The sequence below is a fragment of the Hemiscyllium ocellatum genome, chromosome 10 (genome assembly GCF_020745735.1).
Source record: "Hemiscyllium ocellatum isolate sHemOce1 chromosome 10, sHemOce1.pat.X.cur, whole genome shotgun sequence".
NCBI lineage: Eukaryota > Metazoa > Chordata > Chondrichthyes > Orectolobiformes > Hemiscylliidae > Hemiscyllium > Hemiscyllium ocellatum.
Genome location: NC_083410.1, coordinates 75,249,666 through 75,275,001, shown reverse-complemented (window position 1 = coordinate 75,275,001; position 25,336 = coordinate 75,249,666). Strand labels below are relative to the sequence as shown.

Here is a 25,336-nt window from a genome sequence, read left to right as displayed (position 1 = left end):
CCAATAAGCGCAGTCTGCCAGTTGCTACACTACAGACCTCAACATGCCTAGAGACTCTAGCCACCCTGCCATACATTAAAGACATCTCTGAGATAAGGACCAGACTACTCCAGCCCTGAGACATCATGGTAGCTCACAAACCTACCACCACGCTGAAACAGCTATTGATGAATCTAAAAGACTCCGTACTAACAACCAGCAAAACGAATGTCATATACAAAATATCCTGCAAGGACTGGAACAAACATTACATTGGACAGGCGGACAGGCAACTAGCCACCGGGATACATGAGCACCAACTAGCCACCAAAAGACATGACTAACTGTCACTATTATCCATGCACACAGACAAGAAGGGACACTACTTCAATTGGGACAAACATCATTCCTGGGACAGGCTAAACAAAGACATGCATGGGAATTCCTAGAGGCTTGGCATTCGAATCGGAACTCCATTAAGACTCTTATTGATTTGGACCCCATTTACCAATCCCTCAAAAAAAAAAGAACTGGAAGTGATATCACCTACCACAACAGACGCAGACACATAATTAAGGAGCTGTGCCTTGGTCCATGATTACCAACCAGAGGAAGGGTCACCAAACCCTAAACATTAACTCTGATTTCTTTTCACGGATGCTAACAGACTTGCTGAGCTTTACCAACAAAAACGTCTATTTTTGTTTCTCATTTACAGCATCCACAGTTCTTTCAGTTTTTGTCATTTCCACCCTATTTGAGTATCTATCCTACCAATGCCGCAGGTTGTTCCTCCGCCTTCAATGATGTAGAGAAAACAGTGGGTGGCACAATGGTTAGCACTGCTGCCTCACATGCCAGAGACCCGGGTTCAATTCCCGCCTCAGGCGACTGACTGTGTGGAGTTTGCACATTCTCCCCGTGTCTGCGTGGGTTTCCTCCGGGTGCTCCGGTTTCCTCCCACAGTCCAAAAATGTGCAGATTAGGTGAATTGGCCATGCTAAATTGCCCGTACTGTGAGTTGAAGGGGTAAATGTAGGGGAATGGGTCTGAATAGGTTGCACGACGGCGGATCGGTGTGGACTTGTTCGGCCTGTTTCCACACTGTAAGTAATCTAATCAAATCTAGTCTAATCTAAAAAACAATTGAATTCCAATGATACTCAACCCTCTGAGGGAGAACAAAACAAATTCCCTCATTTCTGTTACATCGGGCAACCTCTTTTTTTTTAAAAACAGCAACCGCTAGTTCTAGATTGTCCCTCAAAAAGGAGCATCCTTCCTACATCGACTGACCATGTCCAGTCCCCTCTGGGTCTTATGTTTTTCAATTAAGTCACTCCTGACTTTTCTAAACTCCAGAGCGTGCAGACTTAGCTTGTCTGTACTTTCCTCATAAGGCAGTCTTATTCCAAGAACTGCTTACAGTGCATTAACATCCTTCTATAAGTATGGCAATCCGTAATGTATGTAGTAGTCCAAGGTGTGGTTTCACCAATACCCTGTATAACTGGAGCATAATCTTGACATTTAAGGGCGGCACGGTGGCACAGTGGTTAGCACTGCTGCCTCACAGCGCCAGGGACCTGGGTTCAATTCCCGCCTCAGGCGACTGACTGCGTGGAGTTTGCATGTTCTCCCCGTGTCTGCGTGGGTTTCCTCCGGGTGCTCCGGTTTCCTCCCACAGTCCAAAGATGTGCGGGTCAGGTGAATTGGCCATGATAAATTGCCCATAGTGTTAGGTAAGGGGTATATGTATGGGTGGGTTGTGCTTCGGCGGGTCGGTGTGGACTTGTTGGGCCGAAGGGCCTGTTTCCACACTGTAAGTAATCTGATTTTGCATTCCGTTGTCTCACAATAAACCATAACATTCTGTTAAATTTCCTGATTATTTTCTTTACCTGCATACTAACCTTCTATAATCCATAACATTTTTTTTATTATTGCCAAAATGGACAATTTCACGCTTTTCCAGACTTCTTTTGCTAATCTTTGCCCACTCACCCTGCTATATCTCTTTGCAGGCTCCTTATGTCCTCTTCAACAACTCATTTCCTACTTTTTTTTTGCCAGCAACCTGCTCTTCATCAAGAACACTTTTTTAATGGTTCATTGAGAGGATGTGCATTTTGCTGGTGAGCACATCTTTTATTACCTTCTTTAATCACACGAGAAGATAGTGGTGAGCTAGGTAAGTGCAGTGGTTAACTGACAGCTTTGGATAACTCCTGTGGAGTTTGCACACCCTGGCTGTGTCTGTGTGGGTTTCTTCTGGGGTCTCCAGTTTTCCTCTCATTCCAAAGATGTGCAGATTGGGTTGACTGGACATGCTACAACCCCTTGTAGTCTCTGGGGATGTACAGGTTGGATGAATTAGCCACTGTATATGTGGGCTTACGGGTAGGGGATGGGTTTGGGTGGGATGTTCCTAAGAGCTTTGGTACAGGTTCAGTGGGCTGAATGGCTTCTTTGTGTACTGTAGGCATTCTGTTATTCTATTCAAGTTTGTCTGACCTGTCCTTTATAGCTGATACATTCCAACCCAGCAAACCCCTTTTGCTCCCTCTCCATAGCCTTCACATCATTCCTCTAGTGTGGTGACCAGAGAAGCGCACAATACTCCCAAGTGTGGCCGTACTAAAATCTTATATAGCTGCAACATAACCTGCTAACTTTTATACTCAATGTCCCAACTGATGAAGACAAAGCATGCCAATGTCTTCTTTATCAACTTATCTACTTGTGTTGCCACTTTCAGGAAGCTATAGACTTGGACCCCAAGATTCCTCTGTGTATCAATGCTCCCAAGAGTCCTGCCATTTACTGCACATTCTGATATTTGACCTCACAAGTGCATTATCTCACTCTTCTGCAGATTAAACTCCATCTGACTTTCTAACTGGTCTGTACTCTGCTATATCCTTTGATAACCTTCCTCACTATCCACAACGCCACGACTTTTTGTGTTATTTACAAATTTACTCATAATAGTCATCTTTGATTTGGGGTAATCATTTTTGGCGTCATGTTTTATTTGGGAAGCTTGACTCATTTGATCCTGCCTTCAAGGACTGGGCCTGGTATGTGGAAAGAATGCAGTATTTTTCTGGGCAAATGACCTTGGAAGAGATGAAAAGCAATGAGTAATCTTTTTGGTTGCTTATGGACCCACAGCACTTTCGGTTAAAAGGGGCTTAACTTTCCCAGAGGCACCACACACTTCAACCTTCCAAGAGTTCACAGATTTGGTTAAGAAATATTATGATCCCAAACCACCACTAATTCTGAGATGCTATCTGTTTTATTTGGCTGTTCGAGATTTGGGGGGTATTCCATATCGGGACCTTTGACATGATTAAAATGACTGGCAGAGGCATGTGATTTTGGGTTAACCCTGAATGAGAGACCCCATTTGGTATGTGGAATTAATGGCATAACCTTGTCAAAGCACCTACTAGCTGAAGCCCAACTGGACTTCAAACAGATACTACAATCGGCATTGTCATCAGAAAATGCGGCAAGTGGAGCATGGGAGCTACAGAGAATCCCTATGGAAGTGGACGCCCTCACCTGTCCATCTGAGCTTGAGGAACACCATTCAAGGGTAGCAATCGCAGGGCATATCCTGAGCGGAGAGATCCTAGGCCAGTCTATAGCAGAACCCCACAACAAAACCGAACCTTGGCCAAGTGGCTAAAATGTTCCTCAGGATCTGAGCCGACAAGCCATTGGTGTTGCTGCCATTATACAGACTTGAGACAGCAAAGGAGTCCTACAAGGCCTGACTTGAGTAAGAAAACTCGTAAGCCAATATCCAGGAGAGTGCACACCCCTGAAAAATCCACCTACATATGGGTTGGAACAATTAAATTACTTAGAAACATCCAAATCGTCACCAATTTAACTTAATGCTTGGTTAAATGGCCACACAGTTCTCATGGGGGTCGATACTAGCACAGTTGTATCTGTGGTTGTAGAACCTGTCTTCGACAAGATCCAGAGCTGAATTTGAGAATGTGGCTGAAGAGCTTCTGGGCAGAGGAGATGACCTGGGGTGCGCAGTGAGAGAGGGACTCACTGAAATCCTTGTAGAGGGAGGAAGAGAGCTTCTTCAAGGAAGGCATCCTTGCAAGAGGATTCGCAGTAGGTTAAAATCTCCAGCATCTGCAGTCCTCACTTTCTCCTTCAACAAGATCCAGTCTGGATTCCAAATCTTAAGTTTGATTAGATTTCAGCCGGACTGAGAACAAACACTGAGGAACTGTTACAGATTAAGGGTACACCTTCAGTTCCAGTCTCCTATGAGGAGCAATTGGTGCAGATATCACTGGTCATAAGAGGCTGGGCCCCAAGCCTATTAAGGCAGAATTCATTGCAAAAGATCCACTTAGATTAGCTCAACATTCTTCCGTTAGAAAATGGCTGCTTCAGCAAAGTCCTCGTGCAACACCCAAACTTTTTTCAGGAAGAACTAGGGGCCAAAGCCACTTTATGGACCAGGAAGAAATTCCATGATTTTGCAAGTCCTGCCCGGTGGTATTTGTCTTGTAGGCGAAAATAGAGGCTGAAAGCACAGGCATCATCAAACCAGTTTGGAGAATGGGAATCGCCAGTAATACCAATTGGGAAGCCTAATGGCTCAGTTAGCCTTTGTGGGGATTTTAAGCAAACAGTAAACTACTTCTTACTGCTTGATAAATACCCAATCCCTTGCATAAAGGATTTGTACACACAATTGGTAGAGGGGAGGGAGTGGTGGGGTGGGGTGCTGCTGTCCTTCACAAAGCTGGACATGAGCCATGCTTGCTTGCAATTGTGACTAGATGAGGAGGTGTACTCCACAGTTAATACCCATACCAGTATATGAGATTGCCATTATGGGTATCATCAGCTTGCATCCTTTTCCAGTAGACCATGGAGAACATTTTACAAGGGGTACTGTAGGTTGCCATTTATCTGGATGACATGTTAATAACTGGGAAGAGAAATAGCACTTGGAGAATTTGGACGTAGTGTTTAAACATTTCTCCCAAATTGGCATATGCCTCAGAAGGGAAGAATATGTGTTCCAGGCACCCTAAGTGACCTACTTGGGTTACAGTGTCACAAAACCAGGTTACACCCATTGGAAGATAAAATGAGGGCGATCAAAGGTACTTTGGCTCCCATGTCTGTTTGGGACCTTAAGTCTGTCTTTGGGTTAGTGAATTATTACGGAAAATTCATATATGACCTGGCCTCCATCTTGGTACTGTTACTCCTTCTTTAGATTAGATTCCCTACAGTATGGAAACAGACCTGTCGGCCCAACCAGTCCACACCAACCCTCCAAAGAGTAACCCACCCCGACCCATTTTCCTGTTGAATAATGTACCTAACTTTATGGGAAATTTAACCTGCACAACTTTGGACTGTGGGAGGAAACCAGAGCACCCGGAGGAAACCCACGCAGACACGAGGAGAATGTGCAAACTCCACACAGACGGTCACCTGAGGCTGGACCCTGGCGCTGTGAGGCAGCAGTGTTAGCCACTGTGCCACTATGCCGCCCTTTTGAAAAAGGGTCAGCCTTTGGAAATGGTCACCTAGCCAAGACGTAGCCTTTAGGGAAGTGAAAAAGCAGCTATTGTCTCTAAAATGTTGGCCCACTACAATCTGAAGCAAGAGGTGGTGCTGACATGCAATGCCTCCCTGGACAGTATCGAGGTAGTATTGCCTCACTAGTGGCCCAGCAGAAAGAAACACCCAGTAGCATTTGCTTCTCAGAGTTTGGCTGATGCTGAATGCAAATATGCCCAGATATAGATAGAAGATTTGGTGGTAGTCTTTGGTGTGGGGAAATTCCATCAGTACCTTTACGGATGTGAATTTGTAATAGTAACAGATCACAAACTGTAGCTCAGGCTACTGAAGGAAGACAAAGCAGTGCTACCCATAGCTTTGGGTCATATTTATTGCGGGTGCTTATTCTCAGCATGTATAATTACAAGTTAGAAGACTGTCCAGGAAGCCAAATGATTGATGTAGGTGTCTTGTGCCGCATCCAGGGGTTTCCAAGATGAAGATGCCAACAGCAAGTTGTCTGTTGGCCAGAGTTGGATTCTGATATAGCTGCGTTGGTAGGGCAGTGCCCAGAGTGCCAAAGGACAGAAATTGTCACCAGTGGCACCCCCACATATTTGGGAATGGTTGGGTAAAGAGTCGCAAGTATGGTGCTGGAAAAGTACAGCAGATCAGGCAGCTTCCGAGGAGCAGGCGAATTGAAGTTTCGAGCAATAATCCTTCATCAGGATTCCCGAAAGGCAGCAGGAATGCCAATGTCAGTTAGGTGCTTCCTCTAAGCAAGAGAGACCATTATTTTAGGGGATGAAGTTTGGTGTTAGAACCACAGAAATGGCCCTGAATCGGTATGAGGTAAGGTTGATGCAAGATCCAGTCCTGTAACTTCCAAAGTTCAGATTAGTGAGGCGATCCTAAACAAATGTAGATTGCCTGAAAGCTGCTACCTTGCGAACGGAGAAGGAGTAGTACATACCTGGCCCCTCAACTGCCAGAAAGCTTGTCAGAAAGTGAGAGTTCTCCCCCTCCGTCTAGTGTAGAGGAAACCTCAGAGCCCAAGATGGATGTAGCCTCGATACCATTACTGGTGGAAGAAGAGGAGGAAACTCTCCTGAGATGAACCGGACGCAAGAGATGGGCTATGGTCTGGAACACACTGACCATTAGAACCAGGTGAATCTCACTGACTGAGATCCTTTACTGGAATTGTTAACCTGGGCCAGTCAGGAAGCCTGGCTAACTAATATAAACAGCATTTTCAGAATCTCGTTACTTCAGGGACTGATTCCAAACTGGCTGACCGCAGTCAGTTTTCACTTTCCTATAGGTTACACGTAATCTAATTGAACATCCAGTTTAGAAACCAGTTTGATAGGAGAACTCCAATTACTCTGGCTTGGGTCAATCAATTGATTGTCCAATGTATGTTGAATTTTCTTTGTTACATTGGCCTGATATTCTGTGTTTAACCAATATGGTTTTTTTTTATTGTGTCTGATTTACCTACGTCCACCTCTTGGTTAATGTGATACATCCAGGAGTTTCGTTCTAGACATTTTTGGATTTTTTGAGCAATCTCACTATATATCTCTCTGTTGATCTTTTTCCAGAGATACACAGTGTCAAAATTCTCTAATAAATCCAAATTTTCTAATGTATTAGGAAGTTTACTTTGGGAATTGTCCATTTCTCTTTGGCTCTCATTCTTCTTTCTTATATCCTCCTCTTCTGTACTCACTATTTGACATGCCTGCATATTTTCATGGTTTTCTCTACAATAGTATTGTTTAACATGATCAGGTGTATCAATTGAAAATTTCCTTGACTAACTGTTTTAATTATTTTATAAGGCTCAAAGAATAATGCTTTTAATGGCTCACTTGTAAAGGCAATTGTACCAAGACTTCATCTCCTTTGAAATGTCTGGTTTTTGTACGTTTATCTGTCCCCCTTTTTCATTTCATTCCGGCAAGTTTTCACATGTTCCTGGGCAACTCTACATGTTCCTGTTAACATATTCAGAGATGTGGACACATACTCTAACATTGAAGATCTGTTTTTTGATGTAACAAATTTATTTTGAATGAGTTTTGATGTCTATTATTTCATAGCCATAAACTAATTCGCATGGGCTGAAGCCAGTACACTCACTCGGAGGATGTCTGGTCGCAAATAGAGAAAATCTAATTCTCTGACCCAATCCTTTAGACACTCATGATTTTTTTTATCATGATTTTGAGAGTTTGGTGATACTTGTCCAAAGCACCTTGGATCTGTGCACAGTATGCAGTCAACTTCAGTTGTTTAAACCCCAAACTACAGCTGATATCTTGAAAAAGCTTTGATATAAAGTTTGATTCGTGATCAGATTGTACTTGTGTTGGCAGTGAAAAACGAGTGAATTTTTCCACTACCAATATAACTTTAAGTTAAAAATCACACCACACCAGGTTATAGTCAAAAAGTTTATTTGAAATCACTAGCTTTCGGAGCTCTGTGGTAGAAATCAGTGTATCATATTCTCAATGCTTAGGGTATGTTAATACCCTTCACTTTCACTTTCAGCTAATGTCCCACACAATCCATTGGAAAGTGACTGAATGGTTCCTGAAAAGCTGGTGTATGAATCACGTGCTGGTTTAATCACATGTTGAATTGTATCTGCAGGTTGACAGATATGACGCATGTTACAAAACCAGCACATCTTCATATATCTTTAGCCAAGTAAACTAACCTGTTATGCATGGCGAGTTTTCCAAATTAGATTAGATTAGTGTGGAAGCAGGCTCTTCGGCCCAACAAGTTCACACCGACCCTCCAAAGAGCAACCCACCCAGACCCATTCCCCTACATTTACCCCTTCAATTAACACTAGGGGCAATTTAGCATGGCCAATTCATCTAATCTGCACATCTTTGGACTGTGGGAGGAAACCGGAGCACCTGAAGGAAACCCACGCGACACGGGGAAAATGTGCAAAGTCCACATAGACAGTTTCCCAAGGCTGGAATCGAACCCAGGTCCTTGGTGCTGTAAGGCAGCAGTGCTAACCACTGAGCCACCGTACCACCCCTCATTTGAATTTCATGTGCAACTGGTGATATCTCGCTAAAAGCATTTCTGTTGCCCCGTATCTCTTCGTATGACTATAGGTTTGTATACCTCGCCTGAAGAAAAAGGAGACCCCTTTCTTTTCAACAAGAATCCTGCATGCTTCTTCTCTACCATATATTTTCTTTATTGATCTCAGAATTCACTTCCGTCCTTTTTGTTGTAGTTAGAGCTACAACCTGGTCTGTGGTATTATCTCTGTGTTCCCTTTTTATGATCCATTTTTACTGATTCCTATAAGTCCCATGTGTGTACCTTGTAACTTCCATCATTCCAAATGAGCAACTTGTCACAATAGAAACATTTAAGCTTCCAAACTCCACCCCAATCCTCAACATTTTCCTCCTTAATCTGAGGAGGAGCTCTTAGGGCATTGTAATTAGTTTAATTTTATTTTTATTATATTTGTTTTACCTTATTTTGTTTGGGTAAAGTCTATTCTGCTTTTGGCCAACTCATTTGTGATGCAATCTTCTCAAATCACATGCAAATTGATTCCATATCCTTCTCTTCAAATTTTGGCAAAACCTACACAAGCTTAAAATGACTAAATCATGGATTATGACTGGAAATTTCCTCTTCTAAATCTACCCAAACACCTGACTTAGCTTGCCCAAGCTGTGTCACTCTTAAAGAGTGACACTCTTACAGTTTTTTGGCTCCTCCTCTATCTCCTCTGGCAGTGCACTCCAGGCATTTACCATCCTCTGTGTGTAAAAGTCTGTCTCTCATATGTCTTTTAAACTTATCCCATTTTAATTTAAACCTCTATGTCACTTAGCAATTGAGGTTTTTACCCTGGAAACAGACCCCGATTATCCACTATATTCATGCCTTTCATAATTTTGTAGACTTCTATTAGATCGCCCAACTTTTGCCATTCAAGTCAAAAGAAATCAAGTTTGTGCAATCTCTCCACATAGCTAATACCCTCTAAAGTAGACAACGCCCTAGTTAACTCCTTCTATACCCCCTCCAAATCCTCCATATCATTCTGGTATTGTGGACTTGTACACTGTTTGCCAAATGTGACCTAACTGATGTTCTATACAGCTGCAACATGACTTGTAAATTTATTCTTTACCCCAACAGGTGAAAGCAAGCATGCCATGTACCTTGTTGACCACCTCATCTACCTCTGTTTCCACTTTCAGGGAACTGCAGACCTATACACCTAGATTCCTCTATGTTGCTGCTACAAAGGGTCTTCTATTTACTGTATACACTCCACCTACGTTAGATCTTCCAAAATGCATCACCTTGCATTTGGCCAGATTAAACACCATTTGCCATTTCTCCATCCAAATCACCAGCCTATATCCATCAAGCTGTGAACTCTGGCAGTCCTCCTCACTATCTACAGCTCCCTCAATATTTGTGTCATCCACAAACTTACTAATCAGGCCACCTACATTCTTCAAATCATTGTAATATATTAATTACAACAGGGGTCCCAGCACTGATCCTTGTGGAACACCACTCGCTCTCAGATCTCCGTCAGAAAAGCACCCTTCCACTGCTACTCTGTCTTCTATGATTAAATCAGTTCTGTATCCATCTTACCAGCTCACTGCAGATTCTATTTAACTTTGCCTTTTGTATCAAGCTGCCATAAGATACTTTGCAAAAAGACATTGTTAAAATCCATGTAGACAACATCTACCACCCTGTGCCCATCACTCGTCTCTGTCACTCCTTCAAAAAGCTCAGTCAAGTTTGAGACAAGACCGTCCCTGAACAAAGCCATGCTGCCTTTTGCTACTAAGTCCATATTTTTCCAAATGTGAGTAAATCCTATCTCTAAGAATCTTCAAAGTAATCCTAAATAATTTGTCTATCATGGATGATTAGCTCATCGGTTTGTATTTTCCCAGATTTCCCCTAATGCCCTTAAAGGAACAACATTGGCTATCCTCCAGTCTTCTGGGACTTATGTGACTGAAGAGGATTCAAAGATTTCGTTTGAGGTGCCAGTATTTCCTGACCTGCCTCCTCAGGATCTATCCTGAATGCTATCAGGTTATAGGGTCTTATCTACCTTAATGTTTTGCAAACCACCCAATATCAAATCCTTTTTTTACGTTGAACTGTCCTAGAATATCAACCTATCTTCCTAAAACTCATTATTTACCCTGTCCTTCTCCTTTATGAATACTAATGCAAAGTATTTGTTAAAAACTTCACCCACTTCTTCCAGCTCCATGTATAAAATGTGTCCTTTGTCCTTGAGTGGACCTATCTTTTCCTAGCTACCTCTTGCTCCTCATGTGTATGAAGCACCTTGGGATTTTCCTTAGTCATGTTTGCCAAAGACACTTCTTGACCTCTTTTAGCTCTCCTAATTCCTTGCTTGAATTATTTTCCGGCTAGCTTTGTATTCTTTGAGTGCTCCATGTTTCCTAAACCTTACGTATGTCCCCTTTTTCTTTTTGACTAAGCTTTCAATTTCTCGTCATTCCAAGGTTCTAGAATCTTGCCATTCTTGTTATTTCCACGGAGGAGATAGAGGAACAGATATATAAGCAGATCCGGAAAGATGTAAAAACAGTAGAGTTATAATAGTGGCTGATTTTCACTTTCTCAGTATTAGCTGGGACTCCCTTAGAGCCAAGGGTTTAGATAGGCCAGAAGGTGCATCCAAGAGGATTTATTGAAACAATATATAGATAGTCCAACTAGGGACGGGCATTACTAGACATTGTTTTGGGGAATGAGCCTGGCCAAGTGATCGAAGTTTCTGTGGAGGAGCATTATGGAAACAGTAATCATCATCCCACAAGTTTTAAGTTGGTTGTGAATAAAAGAAGACTGCTCCTCAGTCGAAGGTACTAAATTAGGTTAAGGCTAATTACAGCAGTATTGCTGTGGAAGAGCCAGTGTCAGACTAGGGTGGACCAAGTTAAAAGTTAGACAACACCAGGTTATAGTCCAACAGGTTTATTTGGAAGCAATAGGTTTCAGAGTGCTGCTCTATCATCAGGTGGTTGTGGAGTATAAGATCATAAGACACTGAACTTATAGCAGAAGATTAGAGTGTCATTTAAGAAGCATTTAGACAGACATATGAACAGACAGAGAATAGAGAGGTACGGACTACATGCAGGCAGATGGAATTAGTTTAGAATGGTGACATGTTGGGCCGCAGGGCCTGTTCCTCTGCTGTACAGTTTTTTGGCTATGTTCTAGCTTCTTCTGGCAACTTTATTTCCAGTCTGGTGGCTAACTTTGCTAATTTAGCTTCAGTTATACCGGGAAAACTTCTGGCACATTCAGAAACGGTTTCCAGTGTCATCTTAAGTTTGAGTCCAAATTTGATGTCTGATTGCTCACTCTAAATACCAAAGTTCAATTCCAGAGCTACATTGAAACACGGACCAGTCCCTAACTATGTTTTAAAACAAAGACAGACAGGTGAACCAAATCAGCCTTTTTATCTCTATTCACAACACAGTAAAAATTAAAACCTTTAAAAATTGACCCCAGTGGTTTGTAACCAGACTTTTGAATAACCACTGTCAGACTCTGCAAATAATCAATTCCAGATATCAAATTACTTAAATAGTTTTTGTGATATATTGTTATGCAGGCATAAATGATGGTTTCTTAGTTGATTTTCTGAGGATGGAGAAAATGAGGACTGTAGATGCTGGAGATCAGAGTGAAGATTAGAGTGGTGCTGGAAAAGCGCAGCAGGTCAGGCAGCATTCGAGGAGCAGGAAAATCGATGTTTTGGGCAGGAGCCCTTCATCAGGAATGAGGTTTGTGGGCCAGAGGGGCTGAGAGATAAATGGGAGAGGGGTGAGGCCGTGAACGGTATCTGGAAATGCGATAGGTAGATTAAGGTGGGGGTGAAAGTGATAGATTGGAGAGGAGGCTGGAACAGAGAGGTAGGAAGGAAGATGGGCAAGGAGGACAGTCCAAGAGGGTGGTGACAAGTTGGGAGGTTGGGACAGGGATAAGGTGGTGGGAATGGTGAAACTGCTGAAATCCATATTGATCCCATGTGGTTGGAGGGTCCCAAGATAGAAGATGAGTTGTTGCACCAGACTTTGGGTGGTTAGGGTTTGATGATGAGGCGGCCCAGGAGTTGCATGTCCTTGGTGGAGTGGGAGGGGGAATTAAAGTGTTGGGACAGTGAGGTTGGTTGATGCAGGAGTCCCAGAGATGTTCTCTGAAATGATCCGCAAGTTGGCGTCTGTCTCCCCAATGTAGAGTAGGCTACATCGGGTCCAACGGATGCAGTGAAAGGATCCTCTGGGGTCTTGGACAGAAGTAAGGGGGGAGGTGTGGGAGTAGGTTTTGCACTTCCTGCAATAAGAGAAGAGGGTGTGTTGATGGGGGCGCAGAGATAGTTATGGAAGGTGTAGCCTCTCCGAAACACAGATAGGGATGCGGACGAAAATATGTCTCTGGTGGTCGGGTCTGTTAGTAGGTGGCAGAAATGGCGGAGGATGATGTGTTGTATCAGGAGGTTAGGGGTAGAGAGGGGAAGGGTTCTGTCCTTGTTGCAGTTCAACTATAGAACATCCCCCCCTCTCGTGGTTGATGCTCTCCAGCGCATCTCCTCCACTTCCTGCACCTCTGCCCTTGAGCCCTCCCCCTCCAACCACAACAAGGACAGAACTCTCCTGGCCCTCACCTTTCATTCCACCAACCTCTGGATGCACAACATCATCCTCCACCATTTTAGCCACTTACATACAGACCCCACCACCAGGGATATATTTCCCTCCCCACTCCTGTCTGCATCTCAGGGAGATCATTCCCTTCGTGACTCCCTTCGTGGCCCCACTCACCAACCCACCTTCCCCTGCTATCGGAGGAAGTGCAAAGCCTACTCCCACACCTCCCACACTTCCCCCTCATTTCCGTCCAAGGCTCCAAAGGATCCTTCCACATCGGACAGGAATTTACCTGTACTTCTACACACATCATCCATTGCACCCGATGTGGTCTCCTCTACGTTGGGGAGACAGGAGGCCAACTTGCGGATTATTTCAGAGAACATCTCTGGGACACTTGCACCAACCAACCCCACCGCCCTGTAGCTGAAAGCTTTCACTCCCCCTCCCACTCCACCGTGGACATGCAGCTCGTGGGCCGCCTCCATTGCCAAACCCTAAACACTTGACGCCTGGGGGAAGAACACCCCATCTTCCGACTTGGGACCCTCCAACCAAATGGGATTAACGTGGATTTCACCAGTTTCCTCATTTTCCCAACCTCTCGATTCGTCACTGCCCTCTTGAACTGTCCTACCTGTCCATCCTCCTTCTGACCTATCACTTTCACCCCCACCTTCATCTACCTATAGCATTCCCAGCTACCTTCCCCCAGCGCCACCTCCTTCCATTTACCTCTCAGCCCCTTGGCCCACAATTGTCATTCCTGGTAAAGGGCTTATGCCCTATTTGTCGATTCTTCTGCTCCTCAAATGTTGCCTGACTGGCTGTGCTTTTTCAGCACCACATTCTTCAACTCTGATTTTCTGAGGATGTTGATTGGGGTAACCTTTTCAGTTCACTCAGTAATACTTATAACTTAGTTTTCTATTCTCTGAGCTTCCATGGGAGCTTGGACAAGGATCCTTTAAGTCTGTATGCTCGAGTGCCAACAACTAGACTCTTTTTCACAAAATCCACAGTACAAAACCCACTCCAAACTTTGATCACTCCCTGTCAAGCTGACTATATTCTTGAAAAGGTCCTAGTTACTACTTAATTGCTATATTACCTGCTTGAGCATAAGGTCTATTCCAGGAGCCATTTTCCAGGTGCTGACCTCATTAATAGCCAACTTCTGCTTTCTGTTTACACAGGTGGTTAAACATCTGCAGAACCTTTTTAATCAGGAAACAACCTGCAATTAACTTACAGGCCCGCACTCTTAAATAAGCAGAAGCTTGTTTAGACTGTTTTCCTTTTAACTCGAGCTATTACCAACAGTCAAAAATTCATTATTAACTCTCAGTTCCAAGTTCATAACTGCAAACTAAAATTGATAAAAAATAATTTTAAAAAGTAAAGGTTCAGTGAGGACTTTAACAATATTGTCATAAGAATTTATACTAGCACACGTGCACACCCATCTTTAATTTATTGAATTGATAATTTTCAGTCTTTCCTATTTCAGCTCATGGTTTCTGTGGATCAGAAGTATTTGTCGGAAGCACGAAATGGAATTCTTTTTATATTGTCTACCATTGTATCTTCTGTGAGCCTGCTGTGGGGGATTTTACAGGTTGTGGACTCAACTGAGAAAACCATTGCTGCCTCTGCTGTAACTATCAACCTGGGTTCCACAAAGGTAGGTAAACTGCTGAGATTTGAATATATAGCTATTATGAAAAGAGATAATCAAAAGCAGGCAATTCTTTTTTTGTTTTTGATGTGTATGCAGCATGGTGGCTTATTGGTTAGCATTGCTGTCTCACACTGAAAGGGACCCAGTTCAATTCCAGCCTCAGGTGACTGCATGGAGTTTGCACATTCTTCCCGTGTCTGTGTTGGGTTCCGCCAGCTACTCCAGTTTCCTCCCAAAGTAATGCAGGTTAGGTGGATTGGCCTTGCTAAATTACTCAGTATCCAGGAATGTGCGGGCTACGTAGATTGACCATGGGAAACACAGAGTTACAGTGATAGGTAGGGGGGTGGATCTGGTTGGGATGCTGTTTGGAAGGTCAGTGTTGACCGAAAGGGCTGAATGGCCTGCTTCCACACTCTAGAGATTCTATGATTCCATGATTTTATTCTATGGTTCTATTATATTTATGTACTAAAATGGCTCTGCAGTGAATTGTTTATAGAAATGTGCGGTTTAGTTTCACACTTTAATATTGCTGAAAAAAGACACATTTTGTACTCACCAGGACAATTTGCAAGAATGCCAATTCAAGGGAAAAACCAACACTTATATTTAATGGGAGGACAGTGCTGATCATTTGGCAAGTGGAGTCTAATGGAAACAATGTCATGGAAAATGCACCCATTAAAGCCAGTTGAGTTTTGTTTAAATTTTAAACCAGGAAGGTTGACTGTGATTTGTCAGGGAAATGTCCCTACCAGTGAATCAGCAATTGGGCATCTATTGAATTGAAATAGGGACAATGTGTATGTGATATTTCTATCTGCAGCCAACAGGACCCTGCAGGACTGAAGGGCCCGTAGTGTGCTGTACTTTTCTATGTAAAGCTGGGCTGCAGTCTGATTGTCACAGGGTATCAATATCAGCTCCCAGTACACACACTTTGAGCACAACTGACAACTGTTTGTTTGTGTAATTCCTCACACTTGAGATTATGCAGCACATGTTGTCTGTCAGCTGAATCACATCTGTTGGACACTTGCACACATACTTTTGTGCCTTTGCATTAGAACTTGTAGCAATTCAAAATCCAAAATAATGATGCTTCTTGTACAAAAAATTTGAACCATGTGAAAATCTAGTAGGTGATTGTGTACTTCCTTACCAATCTGAACGATTTGCATTGAGATATCTCAGGGCTGAAAAATCTGTTAAGTTTCAATTTATAGCAAGTTGTCTCATACAATTCTTCACTGCTCACCACATTCATTATGTGCATCTGTCTTGTGCTCACTGGTGGCAGAGTGTTTGCTTGAGCTGTGAGGTGTCAGATTTAAAGCACAGACAGAAACAGCCTTTTGCAATGGGATGAAATTAAAAAAGAAAGCTTCTGAGGGCACATATGTAATACAGGTAAGTATAGTATCGGAAACTGCCCATCATAGAGCCACTACTCTTTCCTCAACCATTGTAGCATAACATTTTATTGTTGTTGATTGTGGTAACTTCACATGTTGTAAAACCTTCAAACAGTTGTTGATATTAACTTTTATTGATCAACAAGGAAGGAGAAGAACAAAAAAAAATGTTGCATTTGCATCTGGGACTAAAGGGGCTTGTTTGCCTGCCTTTCAAGTAACAAATTTACAGTCACGAATGATGACTTTAACCAACTCTGACCTAATGGGTGAACATTAAGTCCTGTTTGGCTCGTTGTACCCAATGCTACTCACTCAATCATGGGGAGAGTGATGTTCCTTTGGTTCATCTTTTTCATAAGGTTGCTGCTACTTACCTAGCTCCTCAGTGTACAACATAACATGTCTTTGCCTGCTTCACAGCATGCAAGGATTATGCAGTACTACTAAACCTCCCAGATCAATCCAGACATCAGAGGATCTTATTCTGAGGAGGTCTGCCATCTCTACATGCCAAAGTACAATTTGTAGCCCCATGCATGTTGATGGTCGCCACAACATCGTTGGCTGAAGGGCCCGTACTGTGCTGTACTGTTCTATGTAAAGCTGGGCTGCAGTGCTGACTCTGTCACAGGGAAACAAGGTGAAGCAGTGTGAACTTACAGAAAAAATATTGGTAATAGCTCTGATACATTCATGAGTTGAGGGTTGAGAGATCTCACAGAGTTCCCAGTGGATCCTTGGAAGCAGCCAGCAGAAACACAATTACTGGAATTTCTGGTGCATTTCATGCAGATTTAGCAACATGTATGGAGAGATGGAAAAGCTTCATGACCTGTGACCAGAATACAAGTAGTCAGTTGCATAAAGGTTTAGCACAGGTGTCACCTAACCTGCCACTGGGATAGGATGGTCTCCTACTGTTTCAGATTACAAGCTGTGCTCTAGATGACACTTTGCTATGAAATTGTGCTGAGCCATCTCATTTGAGCACTGTACCTTACACATCTGACAAAATTGCATCGAGGGCATTCTGTGTCTACTCTACCTCCTCCACAGCCAGAAGCAGACTGTGCTGTGACTCCATTATGTGGAGGTTGTTCAGCAGCTACTGGTCCTGGGTTTGGTGGTGCATTTGCACTCCTCAATTTCTTTGCAACTTTTGTTTTGCAGCAGCCAAAGAGTTAATAGCAACTGCTGTGGCTGGACCCATTGGTTATGGTTCATACGTGGGGAATATCAGAAACAGAACAGCTCCTTTGTAATGTGTTACACCAGTTTAACACCATTACCAATACAGTGGGACATGGAGGATTTCAACAAGAAAGCCAATGGGATGTCTGCACATGAACTGTTGACATAGTCGTGCTGCACACTTTTGGAATAAGTTTAGTGTGTCACACCAGTACAATAGGAGATTGAAAGCGTGGTAGGATTACTGAAACCAGGCCTCCCCTATCCAAACCTGATCACCCTACACTCCCACCCCTCCAAAATTCATCCACTGTAATATCCCTTGAGACAGCAAGATAAGATATCAGAATGAATCCTGTTCTGGAGCGTGTCCCTACACAAAATGTGGCCTGGCAGCGCATTGTTATGTAATATGCTGCCATGCTTTCCTAAGTGAATTGCCATTGCCATGTTTCTCAGGAGCTCAGAAAATTCTGTCTCTAGAGTCTGTATAAGGAAGAGTAAAAGTATGAGTAATCAGTGCAAGCTAATTAAATGATTCAATGAAATTAAAAGTAGGAGTGGGGAAAAAGATGAAATTTAGAGACAAAAGAAAGTGTGAGATAAAAATCAATCTTTAAAGTATTTTCAAAGATGTTTGAAGAATGAGACTCTGTACTAAGTTACAGTGACAAAAAAGGATATTTGGCCACGATTATTAATTACACTGAGTCATAGAGCATGGAAACAGATCCTTCGGCTCAACTGATGACCAGGTTTCTTAAACTGAGAAAGTCCCATTTGTCTGCATTTGGCCCATAAATCTGTCATGTACCTGTCCAAATGTCTTTTAAATGTTGTAATTATACTCAGCTCTGTATGAGAAAGTAGCCCTCAAGTCCCTTTTAAATCTTTCCCCTCTCACCTTAAATCTATGCCATCCAGTTTTGGACTTCCCTTCACTTGACTATTCACCTTACCTATACCTTTCAGTTTATAAACCTCTATAAGTTCGCCCTTAGCCTCCTACGCTCGAGGGAAAAAAGCCCCAGCCTCTCCAGACAGTATGCCTGAATAAACCCATGAATCTTTGTTGAACTGTTCATCTGTGTGCAGTGTTATGGTACAAATACAAATAGACCCATAAAAACCTATTCAGATTCGCCTTATAACTCAAACCTTCCAGTCTTGGTAAAAAAAATTTTTTTTTGCACACACTCGAGTTTAATAACATTCTTTCTACAGCAGGACAACTAGAATTGTATGCAGTATTCCAAATATGGTCTTACTAATGTCTTATACAACCATAATATGATGTCCTAACTTCTATATACAGTGCTCTAACCGATGAAGGTAAGCGTGCCAGATGCCTCCTTTGCCAAAGTGTGACGCTAATTTCAATGAAATATGTACCTGCACTCCTACACCCCTCTGTTCAACAACACTCCCTAGTGCTCTGCTATTAATTGTCTAAGTCCTGCCCTGATTTGTTTTATCAAAATGTAACACCTTGCATTCATTTGAATTAAATTCCATCTGCCATTCCTTGGCCCACTGCCCCAGTTGATCAAAATCCCGTTGTTCTCTTGGATAACCTGATTCCAAGTCCACTATACCACACATTTTGGTGTCAGCCACACGCAAATTAGCTCATCTAAATTGTTTATATAAATGATGAACAGCAGTGGACCCAGTATCAATCCTTGTGGCACATCGCTGGTCACAGGCTTCTAGTTGGAATAACAACTCTCTACCATCATCTTCTGTGTTCTACTGTCAAGCAAATTTTGTATCCAATTGGCTGGGTCTCCCTGGATCCCATGTGACGTAACCAGTCTACTACACTGAACTTTGTCAAGGCCTTGTTAAAGCCCTTGTTGGCAATGTCAGTGAAGTTTGTGAAACACAATTTCCCATGAACAAAGCCATGCTGACTATCCCTCACCAGCCTTTCCAATTGCATATAGATTCCGTTTCTCAGAATCTCCTCCAACAACTTACCCACCACTGACATCAGTCTCATGGGTCTGTAGTTCCCTGGCTTTTCCTAATTCTTAACTAATGACAAAACATTAGCCACTCTCCAGTCATCTGGTGCCTCACCGGTGGCTATCAACTATCTGATAGCCACTGGTGAGGTACCAGATGACTGTTAGGAACCTTGCAATTTCTTCCCTGGCTTCCCACGATGTTTGGGGTATTCTCTTGATTAGCTCCTGGGGATTTAACTACCTTTATGCGTTTAAGATTTCCAGCATGTGGATTTCAGTAATGTGGATTTACTTCCCTGCATTCCATTGCTTCCACATCTTTCTCCAAGTAAATACTGAAATATTCATTTAGGATCTACCCCTCTCCTGTGGTCCCACATAAATGGACTTGTTAATCTTTAAGGACCCTATTCTCTCCCTGGTTACTCTTTTGCCCCTAATATACTTGTAGAATCCCTTTGGATTCTCCTCAACCTTACTTATCTGCCACTGTTATAAAATGCATTTAAATAAGATACATTACATAAGATACAAGCCTTAATTCTTTTTTGAATTTCACAGGTATCATGTGGGTAAGTACCTGAAATTTATATTATTGCACACTTCCAATTCTTAAGACATTTTAATTATTTTATGGGATGTTGGCATCATTGGCAAAACTACAATTGATACCCATCACTAATGGCACATTTCCAGTTGCTGGATGTTGCTGTAGATTTGCTCTCGAATAATGGTGAGTAGTGTTGGTCTCTCAACTGTTTTGTCACAAAGTCTGGACAATGATTACATGTCACAACTTTGGCTTTTAATTAGTCTTAACTAACTTGTACTTTGGCACCTATCTTGTGTGTTTGAATTGCCTTTAATCTTATAAGATTTACGGAACTAAAATAATAACTGTGATGATAATGAAAATAATATCTGATTTTTTTTTCCATTTCATAATGACAGTTCATGAATTAAAATTATTCAGTGGTTTCAGATGTAGTATTGTGATTTGTTTCCTTGTCCATAAATTAATTTTTGAGTTAATTAAGTTTGTCTCTTGTTCCTTTCTGACCAGAGCCTCCGGCAACAGATTTTAGAGCTCTTAGGTCCCATCTCAATGAATCATGGTGTTCACTTCATGGCAGCTATTGCTTATGTTTGGAATGAGAGGAAAGAGAATGCAAGCACCATCAGAAACAAAGTAAGACTCTCTTTTGTAGAGTAATGTTTACAGTGGAATGAGACTTTACTCTAGCAGGAAGTCCATTATCACTTTATGCCATTGTCCTGCCAATGTAGATTTTGACTCTTTCTCAAAGGCAGACACTTAGAGGTATAAAGTCCTACAGCGTAGAAACACTTCCTTCTCCTCCCCCTGCCCCACCCCACCCCATGTCAATGCTGACCAACACCTAACTACACTCATCCCATTTATCACAATTGGGTCATAGCTTGCTAAGCCCTTGTATTTTAAATGGTTATCCAGAAGCTTCTTAAATGTTGTGTCAGTATCCACCTCCACCAGTCTCTCAATCAGTATGCTCAAATTTTATAACCCTCTGGATTAAAGAGGTTTTTCTCAAGTTTCCCTGTGTTGAGACAGATCTTCTGTCCCCGTGTTCGTTTGGAGGAGAGAGACACCGGGTCTGATTAAAAGTATAAACAGGTTTAATGAGAGAGAATCGTACACAGTACAGTGAGGTGTCCAGCTCACTGGAGAAGGCGCGTTCTGACTATATTTTTAATTTGTCTATCCTTTTGTTCTCTCACATTCCAGAATTACATCCTTATTTGGTAAAATGCAGAATTTTAGTATGTCGTTGGTTCTCACCTGAAAACATTCTATTACCTCAGTTTGAGCTATGTGCATTTAGACACGGCTCCAATGTCCTGTTATCTCTCACCCTCCCTGGGGCCTCTTCAGGCTATGCCATCAGCTTTTCAGTCTGTTCTTAGTGTAACATAATGGCTTACTGTTGTCTAGTGAAGCTAACAAGTTCCAGACTTGCTAATACTACCTTACGTGAGCACTACCTAACAATAAAGTTTCTTACACTACCTAACCTTAATAATGGATCCCAACACCTGGAACCACTTGCTCCTCACCTAAACGTATGCCCTCTGGTCGTTTTCCAGAGATTCTCACAACCTATTCTATCTATCCTCTCATAATTTTGTATATCTCAATCAGATCTACCCTCAACCTCTGCTGCTCCAAGAAAGACAAGCCCAGTCTCCTCATAACTGAGATTTTTCATATGTCAACATCCTAGTGAATCTCGACTGCACCTTCTCCAGCACATTCATGTACTTCCGATAGTGTGGCAATCAGAACTGTACATGGTGTTCCATCTAAAACCTAATCAATGTTTATTAAAGTTGTAACAAGTCTTCCTTGCTCCGGGGTAATAAAGGCAAGCAACTGAAATGCTGCCTTCACCACCAGGTCTACCTGTGCTGAAGCCATTAGAGATCTATGGACTCATACATCAAGAACTCTTGAAGCTAGTGGAACCTACCATTTATTTTGTATATCCTTCCCTTATCAGACCTCCCAAGGTGCATCACCTGCACTTATCAGGATTACTCTATTCAATATATCAGCTGATCAATATCAGACTGTAGGCTGAGACCATCCTCCTCACTATCAACAACACCGCCAATTTTTGTTTCTACCTTCTATGTTTACATCCCAATCATTAATGTACATAACAAACAGCAAGGGTCCCAGCACCAATCCCTGTCATATACCATTGCCCACAGGCTTCAAATCACAAAAATATCTCTTCACTATCACCCTATTCCTCCTACTTGCAAGCCAATTTTGGATCCAATTTACCAACTTGTCTTGAATCTTATGGGCTGTTAACTTTGGAACAGCCTTCCATGTGGGATCATATCAAAAACCTTACTGAAGTCCATATAAACCTAATAAGTGCACAGCTCTCATCAATATATTTAATCACCTTCTCAAAACATTTAATTAAATTAGACAGACAGAATCTTCCTCTTGCAAATCTACGCTGACTATCCCTGATTAGTCCCTGACTTTCCAAGCGATAGTTAATCCTGTCTGTCAGAATTTTTTCTAATAATCTGCCTACCATTGATGCCAGACTAACTAGTCTGTAATTACCTTGCGTATTCTTGCTGCCCATTTTGAACTAAGGAACCATGTTAAGTATCCTCCAGTTATCCAGCACTTTACTTGTAGCCAGTAAATTGTTAAATATCCCCTCCATGGCCCCAGCAGGCTCCTCCCTTGTCTCCGATAGCATCTCAGGATACATCTCACCACACCCTGGGAATTATTGCACCTTTACACCCACTAAAACATCTTATACTTCCTTAATATTAATCTTAACACATTCTAGAACCTCGTCATTCAATTGGAAATCCCGGCTACAATGTCTTTCTTTTCTGTGAATATAGATGAGAGATATTGAGTTAAGACCTCATCCACATCCTTTGGCTTCACACACAGTTTGCTCCCTAGGTCACTATATGCTGTACCTTTCCCAGTGATCCTCTTACTCTTAATATAAAATACATAGAAAATCCTTAGGATTGAGGAAAGCTCTATTTGCCAAAGATATTCAATGGCTCATCTTTGCCCTCCTAATTTCTTTAAGTAACACTCCCTATACTTTTGAAGTACTTTTAGTATGCCATACCTGACATATGCTTCCTTTTTTTATCAAACTTGTGTTGGCTTTAAAGCTTGAAAGTGGTAATTGAGCAGGATCCTCATGTATCATGTTTTTATAAAGTGACTCTTAATATAACTCAAGTACCAATTGATTGGGCTAGCAGGACCATGTCTCTCAAATCCTGCTTACGCAAGTTTTCCTGTAATTTATCTTCTGTAGCCTGTTTGATATGAGTATTAGCCTTATTGTTAATTAGCTGAACTTCATTCAGAATTTGCTGTGACAGTATTGTCATTGTCTAATCCATTTGGTATCTTCCATTGTTAAAACATAATTCTTAAACTTAAGTGCTGATGAGTGCAGCATATAATTTCTTTCGTAACTTTTAAAATGGTGATAAAACCAAAAACAGAAATTATTGGAAAAACTCAGCAGGTCTGGCAGCATTTGTGGAGATAAAGCAGAGTTAACATTTCTGGTCTATTAGTCTTTCTTCAGAACATTATTAAAATAGTGCATTGACCTTTTTGAACTCTTAAGAAAACAGGGCAATAGCAAACAAACATCCACTGATGTCTACTTGAAAAATACATGTGGTCACATGATAATTTAAAATCTATTTTCCAATTTGAGTTCATCTAAACAGGTCCGTCTGTATTCGTAGAATAGTACAGCGCGGGAACAAGCTCTTTGGCCCACCGTGTCTGTGCCAATCATGATGCTATTTTAAACTAATCCCATCTGCCTGCACATAGTCTGTATTCCTCTCTTATTTGCCTGTTCATGTGTCTTCTAAATATCTCTTAAACTTTATCTGCTTCTACCTCCCTGGCAGCATGTGCCAAGCACCTATTACCCTTTGTGTCAAATCAACTTGCCTCACACACCACCTTTAAATAGGAACAGTTATAAGTAAGAGCCAAACCCATCAGTGAAAAATTTTAATTATTATCACTAAGATGAAATTTTCCTTCTCTTTTCGTTTTACTTAACTGATTCAAACAATGAGAATCTTGTCATGCAAGTGTTAAAATGCATGCCAATCATTAATTCTTTATACATTTCCAAGTGATGGCCACTGACATTGCTTTCTCAGTCTGTTAGTTGCTTTGATCCAGATATTTTTCTGATTTCATTTCAACTACGAAGTACTTGACATGATGGTTCAAGTGACCATCGCTGTGGTATATCATTTTATAATTCTAAGTCTGAGTGCTGTGTTCCACATTCCTTGGCGCTTCCAGGTTCCTTGGCACACTAAATCAGCAAAGAGAAAGAGAGGATTCCAGATGCTGGTGATCAGAGTCAAAAAGTGTGGTGCTGGAAAAGCACAATAGGTCAGGTAGCATCTGGGAAGCAGGAGAGTCGACATTTCGAGCATAAGCTCTTCATCCTGATGAAGGGCTTATGCTCAAAACATTGATTTGCCTGTTTCTTGGATCATGCCTGACCAGCTGTGCTTTTTCAGCAAGTGCCATTCTTTTGATTGATTGGGTGGCTGTCATTTCATCACTTTTGTGATTGGTTTTCTATAAGACTGATTCGTGTAAGAGAATTTCAAGATTAAATAAATTGTAATATTAATATTTGAAGGTTATTCCTGTACCCTGTCCTGAGCAGTTGTTGTTGGTGGAACTAGTGCGCTCCATTAGCGTAATGAGGGTTGAAACTGTTATACAGACAGTGAAAGAAGTGTTAAAACAGCCTCCACCTTCAACCAAAGAAAAGGTATGTTGAATATTGATTTTAAAAAGTTGATACTGTTTGATTACTATTTTACTTAATTGCTGATTACATCTAATTTATTTACTTTTTATCATGTTTAATGTTAGTCAGAAACTAGTCACAGCCAAAACCGATAGCCATCTCATGCAATAACATGTTATATTTCTGTGATTTCCATATGTATTTTGTCAACTTATAATGACACGACTACCATCTGTTACAAGATGGCCATACTATCCCCTATAAAGTTTAAGTGACCTACCATAGTATGCAAACTTTTCATTGTATTCCAAATGAATTATTTCTCCTTTTTGTGCTTATCAAGGACTCTTGTACTCTTGCTAGCTTCCATTAAAGATTTTTTTTAATAACTTGCATCAATCCCAATTTTTGACGGAAGTCCATTATTTTTCATCCTTCTCCCTTTCAGATACTTATT

The 25,336-nt window shown here is 41.7% G+C and overlaps 1 protein-coding gene across 7 annotated transcripts in view; it reads left to right on the top strand.

Moving 5' to 3' along the window:
* dop1a (DOP1 leucine zipper like protein A) overlaps nucleotides 1-25,336 on the top strand; it is a 315,487-nt gene that overhangs the window by 191,729 nt on the left and 98,422 nt on the right. For all 7 annotated transcript variants that reach the window (XM_060831625.1, XM_060831624.1, XM_060831626.1 and 4 more), the window contains 3 exons: nucleotides 14,782-14,955; nucleotides 20,598-20,723; nucleotides 24,766-24,900. In XM_060831625.1, coding sequence (XP_060687608.1) covers nucleotides 14,782-14,955; nucleotides 20,598-20,723; nucleotides 24,766-24,900 — 435 coding nt within the window. The remainder of the gene's footprint in view (nucleotides 1-14,781; nucleotides 14,956-20,597; nucleotides 20,724-24,765; nucleotides 24,901-25,336) is intronic.